Source organism: Siniperca chuatsi, linkage group LG8, assembly GCF_020085105.1.
Source record: "Siniperca chuatsi isolate FFG_IHB_CAS linkage group LG8, ASM2008510v1, whole genome shotgun sequence".
Taxonomy (NCBI): Eukaryota; Metazoa; Chordata; class Actinopteri; order Centrarchiformes; family Sinipercidae; genus Siniperca; species Siniperca chuatsi.
Window position 1 is genome coordinate 9,667,845 of NC_058049.1, and position 14,877 is coordinate 9,682,721.

At 39.1% G+C, this 14,877-nt stretch overlaps 1 protein-coding gene across 10 annotated transcripts in view; it reads left to right on the forward strand.

The window, feature by feature from the left end:
- The window catches only part of atp8a1 (ATPase phospholipid transporting 8A1), a 108,157-nt gene extending 94,645 nt beyond the window's left edge, over positions 1-13,512 (forward strand). For 7 of the 10 annotated variants that reach the window (XM_044206235.1, XM_044206237.1, XM_044206242.1 and 4 more), the window contains 4 exons: positions 5,187-5,275; positions 5,604-5,696; positions 7,981-8,072; positions 10,952-13,512. In XM_044206235.1, coding sequence (XP_044062170.1) covers positions 5,187-5,275; positions 5,604-5,696; positions 7,981-8,072; positions 10,952-11,049 — 372 coding nt within the window. In that variant the 3' untranslated portion in view covers positions 11,050-13,512. Of the gene's footprint in view, positions 1-5,186; positions 5,276-5,603; positions 5,697-7,980; positions 8,073-9,618; positions 9,906-10,951 lie in introns of those variants that run through there. The other 3 variants (XM_044206239.1, XM_044206241.1, XM_044206243.1) reach the window with 3 other exon arrangements.
- The last annotated feature ends 1,365 nt before the right edge of the window (positions 13,513-14,877 follow it).

Consider the following 14,877-nt stretch of genomic DNA (forward strand, 5'->3'; position numbering starts at 1 on the left):
ACTTCAGAAGGCAGACAAGGAAACTGGAAAAATTTAATTGGTTATAAGGTCTGGCTATATAAAATGCTCAAATTTGTTTTCTTGAGTTTGAGCGCCTGTATGATGTTACAGAGAGACTCACGGAGCTCTAATTCTTCTGGTTTAGACTGAGACGAGCTCCCATTGCCTGTCACATCATAGGAATACAAAACATGTTTCTGATTTTTAAACTTTTAAAAGACCCAGTGGTGGAATTATTGACCCCTGTTCACTGCTGTTGACTTAGTCCCTCAGTGGTCTTTCTGGAGTCCTTTTGTTTCTTCCTTAAGGCTCATGAGCGTGTCATATGGGAGGTTTTGTTAAACTCTGTACCCAGACCTGTTAGTCCTCCCTCGGCTAATGATTGATAAACACCACAACACATGGTTAGTGTAATAACTGACCATGGTATACAGTATTAGTGAGAAGAACAGTTTTAATCTGCTGTACACACACTGTAAATCACATTTGTGTAGTTGTGGCGGTGAGACTGCTGAGTTACAAGTGTTTATGAAAAGATTTTTTTCTCTGTTTTCCTAGTCGATGTCTTGCTGTCTTTGTTAGGCGACACACAGAGAGCATGGAGTGGATGAAGGACCCAACTGAGAAAGTCTTTGTTTGTTTTCCACATTGACCTCTTTTGGGGTGGTTATTGGCTGATTTGTCTCTGCTGATGACATTTGGGGAATTTGTGGATTTTCCAAGCAAGGCTGCCTTTTTACTCTTTTTATTTGCTTTGGTAATTTTTGCTTTTCATGCTCTTTCTTTGACTAAGTTTGCTCTTTTCTGTCATACTTAGTCGTCTGGTTCTTCTTATACCGTGCCGTGTTTGCTACCTATTTATCCATAAGAAGCTTTAACTTTGTATTCGCAAGAAAGTCTGTTGAGGATTGGAGCCCCATTTGGCCAAAGTTTCATCTTCAATTTCCCTCCTCTCCTTGAAGCCGGCATGCACTGCGTTGTATGGTTATGCCAGCTGAATTTAGCCAATTGGAGAATCAACATGGATAGATGCAGACCAAAGTAAAGTCTCAGACAGGATTCAACTTAGTCTAACCCTTCTCCACTCAGTCTACCTAATAAAAACCCTTTGTACATTCAGGAAGCTAGTGTTTGAATATTAGCATCTCTGGGATGGCGTACAGCTTACAGAGTGTTATGAAGTTTATTTTTCTTAGTCTTGTTTGCTGAATCCAGAGCATACTGTAGACCTGTGGTGTGAATAATGAAGTAGTGGAATACCTCAATTTACATTTACCTTTACAGTGGCAGGCATTAACATAATTCAAGCTGCTGAGACTACAGGCTTTCTTAGGCATGATCAGCCAGGTGCCAGATTCCCCTGATCAAGTCTTCCTGGAACAGGACGCATAAAACACTTGGTCTGGTTCTCTTGATATCCTTCCACATACTTTCCCCAAAGTTTAAGGATTTATATCTTTCAATAAAGTTGTATCTTTGATGTTCTGTAGTTTTAAACCTTTAGTGCAGATTTTCAGAACATAAAAGAAAAGCCCTGTTCCAAAGTATCCACACAGATACTATACCTTGAAGCTGCAAAGTAGTAGTCCAGTCTTTTGGCCACTGAGCAGCTTCACCAGAGCAGTTGGGGGTTACATAGCTTGTTCGAGGGCATTTTTCTAGAATTGAAAGGGTAACCTTCTAATCAGAAATTCACATCTTTGTTTTTTAAAGTTTTTGTTTGGCATTTTTTCAAACTGGAGACGTTGCGGTTTTACATTTGAACCTTAACTATTAGGCTAACAGGACACCCCAGAAACCTACCTCTAAGGTCTTGACCACCTCACCATCCCCAAAGTCTTGTCCCACTGTTCACCATTTGGAAAGGTGTAGAAATACTAAGAAACATATGTCTTACAGCAATATACAAGGTAGTTGGCATTTTGCATGTGTGCACATGTGCACATATGATTGCTTCTGTCTGTCTAATTTTGTGTCTAGTCTGTCTGCGTGTGTGTGTGTGTGTGTGTGTGTGTGTGTGTGTGGCCATGAGGGGGGTCGGTGGCCTGTCAAAATACACCCCTCCATGCCAGCGGACACTACTGTCTGTCCAGCCAGACAAGTTTATTAGTTTGTCCTAAAAATACAGCCCTGCTCCCCGGACCTCTCTCACTCCGTCCAGCTCCCAGGGGCCCCCTGGTATGAGACATCGCTGGCATCCACCAACACTGCTGGCCCCTCTTGTAGTCATGGAGCCTGTCCAGATGCCTGAAGACAAACATTTGTTGATTGTAACTGGTCAGATTTGTTTGGATTTTGAAACTTTGACGTCAAACTAACAGTGAATTAATGCAGGTTATTTAGGTCTACTTTTACTTTCTTCGTTTCTTACGGATTCTGTAGTTTTCATAGTGAGTTACTGTACCTAATGTTATTACCAGTATTATTGAAGTTTATGATAAACTGGAGATTTGAAGTATCGCTCCTGTATATACATCATTTGTAGCTCAGAGGTATGTATGGAGATATATAAATATTGTTCATAGATTGAACTAAGATGGTTTATTTTTCAAGCTTTCTCGGCTTTGAATTAATCTGCTGAGTATACATCCCAGGTTTATTTTCAAAAGACTCTCAAGACAGCTAAAACGCCGGCATTAAAATGCATGATCTGCTGTATGAAAACGAAAATAATTAAACTGACTTACAACAAAAAAAAAAAACAGTAAATGTTTCCAGCAGGGATGCATAATTTAAAAAATTGACATGAAAATATCCCGTGCTTCGCTGCAATTTTCCCTCATCTCATACATTTGCAGCCTCTGGGCGACAGAGAAAAGCTCTATTCATCCATGTCCCATCTCAAACTGTAGGGAAAAGCTATTTTTGATTTCCTGTCATTTGGGATTTCCTCTTCGCCCAGTATTTTGTCAGACATCAAAGTCAATTTGCAGGTAATGGCGAACAGATTAGCTAATTTGAGCAAACCTGAGCGCTTTGATAGTCTTGACACTGATCTGTGTGTGTGTGTGTGTGTGTGTGTGTGTGTGTGTGTGTGTGTGTGTGTGTGCGTATCCTAAGGGCCCTGCCTGTGTCGCATTACAGGAAGGACACTGTCGAGGGGCCCCAGCAGTTTAAACAAGTGGCACATTACAATGCAAGGAGCGCGAGTTTTGCACTTTGACATGTAATGACAGATAGTTTCAGTGCAGCGGCCCAAAGCAAACATCGTACTCACACAGATAGCTGAAAGGTTTCCCCCCCACTAACAAGATCCACTGTCTCCCCTCCCTAATTTTAAATCACAGCCGGTTGTCTACTACTAATGAATCATTGTAATGCAGCGAGTACGGAGAAGAAGCCGTTTCTTGAAATTGCTGACTTGTTTTAGATCTGAATTGGATTATTTCCAAATGTGTTTTTCTTCCAGTAAGATAAATGAGTCTCAGTGAGGATCACTGCTGTCTCATTTGTAGATTTATGTTGCTCATGAACTCAATGTGAACATTTGTTACATACTGCGTTAAAAATACAACATCAGCTCATTGTTTATGATTCAGAGGATGTCAGGCATAACTCAGAGGAGCTTTGTGAACGCAAAGAAAATCATCTCTGTCTGTGAACTTTTAGCCAACTTGGCTGACAATAATAATATGTTGCTGAGAAAAATAAGAATTTTGTGAACGCTTTTATTAAGAATATCATAATATATTTGTATTTTAGGACTGAGGTGCCCCTTTGACAGTCAAACTCCTACCTGATATAATAATTACAGAGTAGTGAAGTTGGGGAAGTTTTTGGTTCCAGATTTTTCTTCTTACTGTTAAATTGCATTTGAAAGTATTATTTTTAACAATATGGGGCTGAAACTAGCAATTCTTTTCATTATTGATTGATCTGCTAATTATTCTCTCTATGAATCATTTGGTCTGTAAAATGTCAGAAAATGATGAACAAGACCAAGAGTCTACAATCATGCTAGCAGCTCTGTGAGGCTGTACTTACATTAACATTACAATGTTTACGATGTTCACCATTTTAGTTTAGTGTGTTAGCATGCTAACATTCGCAAATTAGCACTAAACACAAAGTATAGCTGAGGCTGATGGGAATGTCATTAGTCACGAGTTTAGTTGTTGAGATATTTCAGTCTGGACCAAAGTGGTGGGCCGACAGACCGACATTACCATCCCTAGTCCCCTGCTTGTTATTTAATGACCAACACTTCAACACTTAAATATCCAGTTTATTTTCATATTCGACAGAGAAAATCAGCAAATCCTCAATGAAACCAGAGAATATTTGACATTTTTGCTTAAAAAATGACCTAAATAATTCATCATTTATAAAAAAAATAGTTGCAGATTATTCTATTGACTAATCGATGAATCTTTAGTCAACGAAGAACCACAGTGGTCTGGTGGATAATTTAACAACCCCTATTCAAAGGGTCATGTTATGGCAATTGGTCATAAATGTTAAAAATGTGTGTTTTTGGAAAAGATACAGTATTCAGAATAGCTTTTCCACTGCAGTCACAAACAAAACACTGAATTATAGTTCATAAAAATGATCCACATTTCGAAAGAATTTCTCCATTGAGCTTTTTTCTGCAACCCATCTAAAGCCGCTGACAAAGACTTAGTTAACTGGCTAATGGCTTTCAGATATGTGGATATTCTCTACAAACATGAATCGTTGAAAGTGGAACTTGTAAGTATTAAACTGAAACTGTGATAATTACAGCTCTTATGCTTCATTGACACCCTCTTACATTGAGTGGCGGTTGTATTGAATGTATCATTAAAAGCACCTCAGATGTCGGTCCTGTGTCTCCTAGGATGTATTGACAGAAGCTCTCAACGCAGCAAACAGTTGAGCTGTTTTCCTGTGAAATAGATACCACTGTCTAAATACTTGACAGGGCTGCGAGGCAGAGGAGATCCAAACAAAAACATGGTATCTTTTAGTCACAGAGGATTAAGCCACTTTGAGCAAGTTATTTGGACCCATCTCCTCTCCTCTATTTCCACAATATAACTGTTTGTTTTGGGCTGCCTATGTCGTGTATGTTTTTTCTTAATTAGGTGTTTCTTCTTTTGAAGAGCTCTTCTTTTTAATCTGATCAGTTGTTGAACTTTGCATTGTCTGCAGTGACCTGACAGTAAGCGTGTGTATATATGTGTGTGTGTGTGTGTGTGTGGCAGGCGGAAATGATGTTCAGTTCGGGGGTCTTCTGGACGGGCCTGGTCTTCATCCCAGTCACCTCGCTGGTCTTTGACGTGGCCTACAAAGTGTGAGTCTTTTCTCTGCTCTCCTCGCTCATCATCACTCCAATACACATCCGATACAGGAAATTCCTCCAGAATCTCTCGTATCTCCTTAAGAAATTCCTGCCCAAGTTTTTCTATGGACTTCTAAGGAAGTCTAGCTTTCAATTCTGTGAATACTCCATGTTTCTGCCCTGGGTCTGGTTGACATCAGCCCACAGCAGATTCAAGGTGTCAGGTGCAATTTACAACAATTTTCAAAGCTAGAAGTTGTATTTCCTGATGCAGTTTGAATTGGTCAATGGGGTATTTTAATGTCACATGATTTTGTTTTAAATATTGTTTAATATACAGGGTGAAGAGGGTGTTTTTCAAGACCCTGGTGGATGAGGTGCAGGAGCTCGAGGCTTTATCCAAAGACCCTGGAGCAGTGGTGCATGGAAAGAGGTACAGTTACACACCACTTCACCACGCTTGTCTTTGTTCCATGATTTTATATTTACATTTATTGACCTAATGTTTTGCCTCTAATTGGACCAAAAGCAAATTGTTGATAAAAAGAAGTTGAAAATGAATTTTCACTGTCAAAAAATGTACCTATAAAGTGAAATATTGAAACTAATGTAATAACAACAGTTATGTCCTAGAATTCAAGTCATGTTTTTCTGTTTTCTATAAGTTACTGTTAGTGATAAACACATTCAAAGTGTAGCGTTAATCGAGGCTTACACTGAACACCCACTCGAAGCAGGTAAATTGCGCGACATCACCTCTTCCACATCTCGCTCGTCACTGTGGACATGTCCACGCTCACAAGCTAGCAAGTACCAAGTGTGCTTGTAACCTTGGAAGCATGGGACATACAAAAGAGGGATCAAAGAAACTACAATATAAACTTCTCCTTCACAGATCGCATTTATATCATATTGGAATTGGAGTTTCTGACGTGCAAATAGCATTCATGTCTTGATATATCCAATGAGGCCTTTAATAATACAGAAATGCCTGAAAACCAAACAAAACATCAGCATAAGTCTGTTGTTCAAGTTATATTAAATCCAAATTTAAGGGATATAGTGTTATCGATTGTTAATGCACAGTAATTTTAACTCTCACACGACTAACTCAGTAAACATACAACCGTATTGATTGTTCCGATGATGTGAAGTTGTTATTATGGGAATCTTTCCCATCTCTACATCTCATCCTATACGGCATTAATGCAACATTATCCTCACCTGCCAAAAGCCAAACTTCCTGTCCCACCATTGCATCACTTTTGTTAGTTTTTCGGCAAGTCACTAAAGAGCTTTTAGGCAAGTTTTGCACTCATTTGCATGAAGTTTTTCCACTTTTGATCCCTCACTTTTTTCGCGTTGCTGGTTAGTCCCGCATCACCTGTTACAGAAAATAAACTGTTTTGCGTTGCGTCGATTTCAGTGGGTCTTCCACATTTACATGTAGTGATATGGATAAAACCTTATATCACATAATACATAATTTTATTTTCAAATATACTGTGATATATAGTGAAATATTTTTTGGCAATTAATTGGATTAATTGAGAAACTGTGTATGGGTTACTCCATTCATCAAATGATAAATCAACGTACTTCATTACACAGATACAAAAATCCTATAAAAATCAAATACTGCCATAAGCAGTCCTTCTTATTGATCTGCAACATTGCACACAGTGGCCCGACACCAAAGATATACAAAGGGAGAGCTACTGATTTATGAATGGCATAATGAAATGGCAAGTACCGGGATACTGTCTCACTATGTGTATCATCATATGGCCCAACACTTTCAGGGATACAGAGTCGATGCCTTGGCCATTATTCTTTTGGTACATAAAATATGAAGCATCTTTTCCAAATTCTCAAGATCAACTTGGAGGATAAATCATCCATAACCTCCCAAATCCCTCAAAATTTCTCAGATACTCACGGCTCCACTGCCAACAATATTCCTATGTGGAAGAGAGAAATCTTAAAATTGCTGCTAAATTGCAGGAGTTTGACTGTAATATCAGTAATCATGTCATAAGAGTAGATGTCCCCCCTTTTTTTTCCTCCCAAATAGTGAATGTCTCATTTTAGAGCAACTGTCCTCCTATATTAAAGCCATATATTATAAATGCGTATTAGTTGAGCCAGGTCTGCTCTGCTCTCTGGGGTCTGAGGCCTGCAGCAGGCATCAACATGGAGCAGATCAGTGTGAGATCTCTTGCTGGCTGAAAGTGATCCCCCTGCCTGGCCGCTGTCCCGGACCCAGCAGGCTGCAGGCACACACACACACACACACACACACACACACACACACACACACACACACACACATCTACAGAAACAAACATGTAGAGATACAAATGCACAGATACATGGATCATTTTGCATATATGCATGTAGGAGGACCCATGTATGCACATAAAGACATGCATAGTAGACTCATGTACACACATTTGTTGGCTTTACATGAATGTCTTCTGGCCAACATGCTGTTTCAAATATTTCACTCATATGCACACACTTTGTTCTTCCCCCTGCATCTCCAGAGTTTTGTCTCCCTACATGGTGTTTGTACCAGCAGGTAGAGCAGTTGGCAGGTCAATCCACTCTGGAGGTGCTTGGACACAAGCTTGATGTATGGGTCATTAAATCTGCCTGTGGTGCTCAGCATGCTGCTAACACACTGCCTGTTTCTGTGTGTGTGTGTGTGTGTGTAGTTTGACGGAGAGGGCCCAGCTCCTGAAGAATGTCTTCAAGAAGAGCACAGTCAGTTTGTACCGGTCTGAATCCATGCAGCAGAACCTGCTCCGTAAGTTAGACAATATTTCTTTCTTTCTCTCTTTTTCAGTCTCTCTTTCTGTCTCTCTTACTTCCTTTCTTACTAAACATGCCTCAAGATGGAGGCATGAGGCCGTTAACTCTTACCCTAAAGACCAAAAAAAGACTTACGTTTCCAAATCTGTTCCCTCGTCAGGGGAACCAAGCGTCATTATTCCTCCTCTGACACACACTGTATCTCTAAAACCTCCAGAGTAGCTCACCCTTCGTCTTGGGGAGACAGTAACACTCTGTTCATCCCACTTCTCTTCATAAATACTCTGCGTGAACCAGATGCAGGAAACACACATCAGTAACTGTGTCTGCAAGCAGCCCCACAGTTCCCTGTGTCTTAACCTACACTGTATCTACCCAGCAAACTGCTTATATGAGCTGTTAGATGAGTTATTGTTATGGCGAGTTGGAGACATGAATGCATACAGTTTGGTAGCGCTGGATATCAAATCTCACTACTTTATTTTTATCATCTGAAACTATAAAAAAGTACTGAAAGTTGCAAGTGAAGGATTTGTCACAATCCTAATCTTGTTTTCTTTCATTACATTTTGCCTGATTTAAATCACAATTTTGTATTTTATTCTTTTAGATATGTTTCTACTTGATTTTATTGTGTGGTTGTTTAGGATAAACCAACATCACCCTCTAACGTATCTAAAGCCCCATTCAGAAAGGTTTAATATTGGAGGTTGATATTAAAATATTTTTCAATTCACTGACAGGCTTAGTGTTATTTTTAATGTTAGTATTATTTACCAGTAATTATTCAGCTGTAATTTAATTATTAACACAGACAGTTGCAAACTACTTAAATGTCTCTCTCTGAATGTTGATTAAGCTCTGCATATAGTAAGTAAGAAAAGGACTGACATCTGCAACGGTGTTAAATACTGCACATAAAATCCGTTTGGCTGTACAAAGGTAGACCAGCAAAGACAGAATTACCTGTAAAATGACATTACAACAGCGGGGTATTGCTCTCATAAAGTTAATGTTTACGTTTTCATTCATTGTATTGATAGACTGGTGTTAACGAGTGATATGTCGGGTTAACAAAATCCTTTTATCCTTTTCCAGTTGCGCTGACATGATGAAATTTAGGGACAGTAAAAGCAGCTCTACAGTATAAAAACTCAGAGGTACACTGAAATGCAAAGTGTCTCTCTGGACTGGACTTAAATGACGGGGGGACAAGCAAGTTTGCCAAAAAACAGAAAGTAATTATAATTATATGTAATTATTACTGGGATGTGGGGTGAAAAATCCGACATATGCACTCCACACAGGATTAAAGTAACTGACCAGCGCAGGTGATATTGAATTCCCCCCACCTCCCCTAGAGAAAGTGTATAGTAAGGTATCAAAAAAGTGTCAGCAGCAAAACTCAGGTGTCACATTTGAACCAGCGTCGAAAGTCTTTCCAACGATACTCTTAAGCATGGGTTTGGTTTTCTGCTTTCTGTTTATTTTTCTCTGTTCTGTCTTTTGTCTGATCAGTTTGTTTTTTGTTTGTCTCATAGGTGGGGATGAGACCGTTGTTGTGTGATACCTTTTATATTTCATTATTCAAACCCCACCCCGTTTAAAACTCCAGCCCCCTCTAGCTCCCTGATAGACGCCTCTCTCCCTTTCTTTTTTCCGTTGTTGACTTCCTGTCCTTCCACTCGTGTGTCCTGAGTAGACCGAGATAATGATGAAATGATGAAATGTTGCGCTGTTATTCCCCCACAATGCACTCGTCTCAGCGGGGTCCTTTGAACTTCCCCGCTGGCTTCCAGGTACTGACCGAGTCATTTGACACCTGAAGGTGAGTCAGGGGTCAAAGGTCAGAAAGGAACCCTGTAGGAAAGTTTAGGTGGTAGATCACAGTGCTGCTTTTATGCTACAGATTTTGGGGGAGCTGTGGTAACATTTTTAAACTCCATTAAGTGTATTTTTATTTATTATTTTATTTTATTAGTTTGACATTTTGGGAAATATGCTTATTCACTGTCTTGTCAAGAGTAAGAAGATCGATACCACTCTCATGTCTGTTTGTTAAATATAGCACCACATAAGCGTCCATTTCTCTGAAAATGCTGTATGATAAAAACTGTTTTTAACTTGTTTCCCTAGTTGAAACTCTACAGAGATGGCAGCCGGTGGCTACCTGGATAGGAAACAGTGTCGCAACTTGGGGTTAAACGGGTTAAAAATCTTTTTTTGTCTTGCCGCCACATTTCTTTTTCATCCAGACAGTTAGAAGAGTCTTTATGGAAATATCTCTCCTAAGTGCTGTCAAACACCGCCAGGTAATTCTCTTTCAGAGAAATGGATACTTAGCACTGTGACTCAAGTGTAACGCCAATACATAAGAAGCACAAACTGCAGCCGCTTAGCTTAGCATAAATACTGAAAACAGGTAGCCTGGCTCTGGCTCCCAGCCAACAAATAGTCACGTACACAAGCCCCCTCAAGACCAAAATTGTTGATTTTACACTTAAGTCTTTGTACAGATTAAACAAATGACAATGTGTTAATTAGTGAGTTTTAGAGGTGCCAGTAGGCTGATTTTGTTACCTTTGGACAGAGCCAGGCTAGCTGTTTCCCCGTTTCCAGTCTTTGTGCTAAGCTAAGCTAAGCTATGCGATCTTCTCATCTAACTCTTGGCAAGAAAGCAAATTAACATATTTCCCAAAATGTCAAACTATTGCTTTAAGTTTTGTTTTTTTGCGTTAATTGTTTATTCTGTTTATTCAGTTATTTTTAAGTGTGTTTTATACTTTATATTTGTTATTATTTATATATTATTTTTTATTACATTAATCACTGATCTACATGATCTTAGTTTTCAATGCTTTAATCCTTTTTCAGATGGCTACGCCTTCTCTCAAGACGAGAACGGAGTGGTGTCTCAGTCTGAGGTCATCAGAGCGTACGACACCACCAAACAGAGGACCAACGAGTGGTGAGCCGGCCTTCAGGAACCAGAAGGCCGGCCAATCTGGAGCCACAACAGCCGTTTCTAATGGCGATATTTGAAGCTTAACGGGGAGAAGACGAGGTGCCAGCGTGTGCCTCCAGCACCGAGGGGAGTTTTGGACGTTAATATGAAATGGACAGAGGAGAGGGACATGGTGTTGTCTTTGAAAAAGGGAAAAAAAAAAAAAACAAGGAACAAAACAAAACGTGTTCACTATCAGCTGTAGTTGTGTGTCTAGCAGACATGATGAGCACTGTGCTTTCTTAGCAGTCTGTGGTCTGAAGTTCTTCACAGTTCTCACGCAGTTTGTTGGAGTGAACGCTTCTTTGCTATTGAAAATCATCTAAAACCATTCAGTTAAATTGAAAATATAGGTCAACTCCTAAACACTGTTATTATAGAAGTTAAAACATTGGACAATGATTAGTTTTAGAGGATTTGAACTTGTCAAAGATTGCCAAAGAGCAGTCGTATATACAATCTTCCAAGCACTAGTGAATTCGGAAAACTTTAAACCAAATGTAATCACACTCTCCATACACACTGAGTGTATTCCAGCAGTAAACGGACCGCTTCAGAGCAGACATTTGTAATGTTTTAATTTTCTTTTTGCACTTAAGGAAGCATCTGTTGTGTAAAGCCTTACATTTGCTCATGCCTTCATCCTTGTTTCTTTTAAAATACATTTATTTCTCTTTAGTTTCATTTTTAAAGTATGTAGATATTGTGCCTGATTTTATTAATTGTTGTCCTTTTTTTAAAGAAGTTGCCTCCTGCAACCTACCGTAGTCCTGTTTTCACCGTTTTTACAGCAGAAGCACTGCTCTTCACAAATAATTGCATTCCACACATCACTCCTGTCTCAACAATCACAATGGTGCCTACGTAGAACTTTTCCCTCATAGAAGAAAAAGATAGCCAAGAATAGTTTAGCCAGCTAGCTTAGACCAGTGCTCCACACATACCTACTGAAAACAAAATCTGTCTCCCCACCACAGTATTGCACTCGTACAATGTGAAAACTACAGAGTGCCTTGTGGCACATCTATAAACTAAGATTTGTTCCTGCAGAGGTGAGCGGGAGGCTCTCTGATGGTGTTATTGAAGCTTACAGCGGTGATAGTGTTTCCCTTAAAATGGAGATTTTATCCTTCTAACATAAGTGCCATTAGCTTGAGGGAGAGAGAATTATATTAGCCAGGAAAACTCCACGACAATATCAAAACTACTTTGTCTCTATAGTTATTTTGTGGATTTGTATTTTTATATTGGAGATGTATGAATTTTGCATTGACTGGCTTTGTAATGAACTGTCTAACTTTTTGTTTTTTCTTCCTCTGATAAACTGGCAGGATAGAATAGATCAAATGAGGAAACTAAGCTTTCTTAAATGTCTTGTTGTTATTAATATTAATATTGTTACAGCTTGATTTATTTATAATTGACTACTTAATGTCTGTGTGATTGCTTTCTTCTCCCTATGGGAGATCAGATTTCTGATGGTGTGTGAGTGTCAGTTTATTGCCTGCATGTGCATGTGCTGTATGTGTGTGTGAGTGTGTGCGAGCGTGCGTGTGTGTGTGTGTGTGTCACCTCTACTGTGGATAACGTCTTTGTATGCATTGCATGTCTGTGTCCTCTATGTGAGACTGGGAGTTTCTGGCATCACAGTCCTCCTGGTGTGTTTATTTTATCGTGTGTGTGCGGTGATGCTTGCTCCAGTTGTCCGTCTGCACGACTCCAGGTATAGCTACGGTGTACTACTGTGTGCTGATGCATGGCCCGTATGGGAAAGTGTTAGTGTGTGGTATGACTGTGTGTGTGTGTGTGTGTGTGTGGTCAAACTCTCTGCCTCGACAGTGGGAGTTTCTGATGCTCAGCTCGCTTCGACAGGAGATGTTGCACAAAGCACTTGATGTACCTTTCCAGTAGTGGCTATCTGGTATTATCTGGTTTCAGTATATGATTTCTCTTGAGTGTACATGTTTGTACCTTGCAGTGTACCTCTGCTTTACAGGAAAGCTCTTTTGTGTTTCTCAGCTTTATTTTTCTCTGCTGGTCTTTAGTGTTGAAACTTAATTGGTCGTCATCTTTGTCAAAAATGTCCAAACTGCTGAATGTGGATGTCGTCGTTGTGGAAGGCTTGGACTGTTGCTTTCTTTTTCCAGAAAACATAAAACACACGTTGTTGTCTGTGAAAGTTGTGGGCTGCATGAATGGATAACACAAACTGTTCTCTAAAATGTTAACTGTACCACTTTGATTCTCCCTCAAGTGTTGATCACTTCACAAAAGAGACAAAAACGCACCTTTTAATTTTTCTTTTCAATATTTGTTTCTTTTACATCATTTTGTTCAATGATTGTTCTGCATGTTGGGACTGCAAACTTATAAGTGTTGTCTTTAACTGCCATGAAGGACTACTGAAATAAACTTTACAATCATGGAGGAACAATGTGCGTATTTGCAGGTTTGTAATCACTGTCATCTTGTGCCTGTGTTTGGCGACTAACAGGACATGCAGCACAGTGAGAACCTAAACAGGAAAAGGCAGGGAGAAACATGAGTCTGCATGCAGGACAAACAAATGATGCCAATAGAGTCCTTATTTGTTGTGATGGTGGAGTTAAGTCAACCTCCTATTTGTGTGGACTGTCTGGGATCCCAAACAGACAGGAATCTGTTCATGTAAAAGATGAGGATCCAGATTAATTAAAAGTGACATAAGTCGACTTTAATTTTCATGTTCATCAGGTTACGTTTACTAAATAAGTCAGGGAGCAGTTTTTTATTCTTATTTAGCATTTAAGATCTTTTTTGAGGGGGATGTAAATCTTAAAATTTTGAGCTGAAACAATTTTGATAATCTGTAATTCATTTATCAAGTATAACCACAGTATACCACAATTCAATGGTTCCAGCTTCTTAAATGCGAGGACTTTCTGCTTTTATCTGTTTTATATCATTATAAATTAATTATCTTTGGGTTTTGGACTATTGGTTGGACAGAACACAATATTTTAAGACGACATCGACTATATCACTATTTTCTAACATTGACATAAATTCTATATGATATAGACCAAACAATAAATCGAGAAAAGAATCGGCAGATAAATAAAGATTTCGAGTAATTGTTGAAAAGATACCTTGTCAGAAATAGAAAAGAAGAGAAACTGGTTTATCTGTTTACAGTTTTTGATCCTTCTTATTCCATTACTGCGATATTTAAAAGTGATCTGCTGTCAAAAAAAATGCCAAAAAGGACAGTTTTCTTGTTTTGAAGAAGCATTTTTAATAATTGTGGTCAGTGCTAAGCTCTGTGACAAATACATTGCAGTCGTTTCATGTCTCTCTGTGTTTGGGAATGGATAAGTTGTTATTCTAGCGTGTTTCATCACTAACATTTAGTATGTTATCACACTACCAGAATACAAACCGTAGCGTCACTCTGATCAATATTTATTTATTACTTGCATCAGAGCAGTGACATCACATTCCTTTTTTGCAGCAGAGCGTGGGGCAATTTCGTTGAACAAAAACACAATGTCACCGTACCTTAACGCTGGACATGCATCTTTTCCTGTAAATCCTGTGTGCGTAGGGAGGCAGTTTGAATCCAGCGCAGGAATGGCGGACTCCACCACTAATGATGAAAACTACTATATAGAGAGATCGACTGGCTATTGTTGAAAAATGCTGACCATAAATAGTATCAAAACCCTGGTTTTATTGAATGAAATCTTAAAGATTACAACTTTAATGTGTTCTTGATCTCATTAGCAGTGACTTAAATATATGACAGATTTTGTAACGA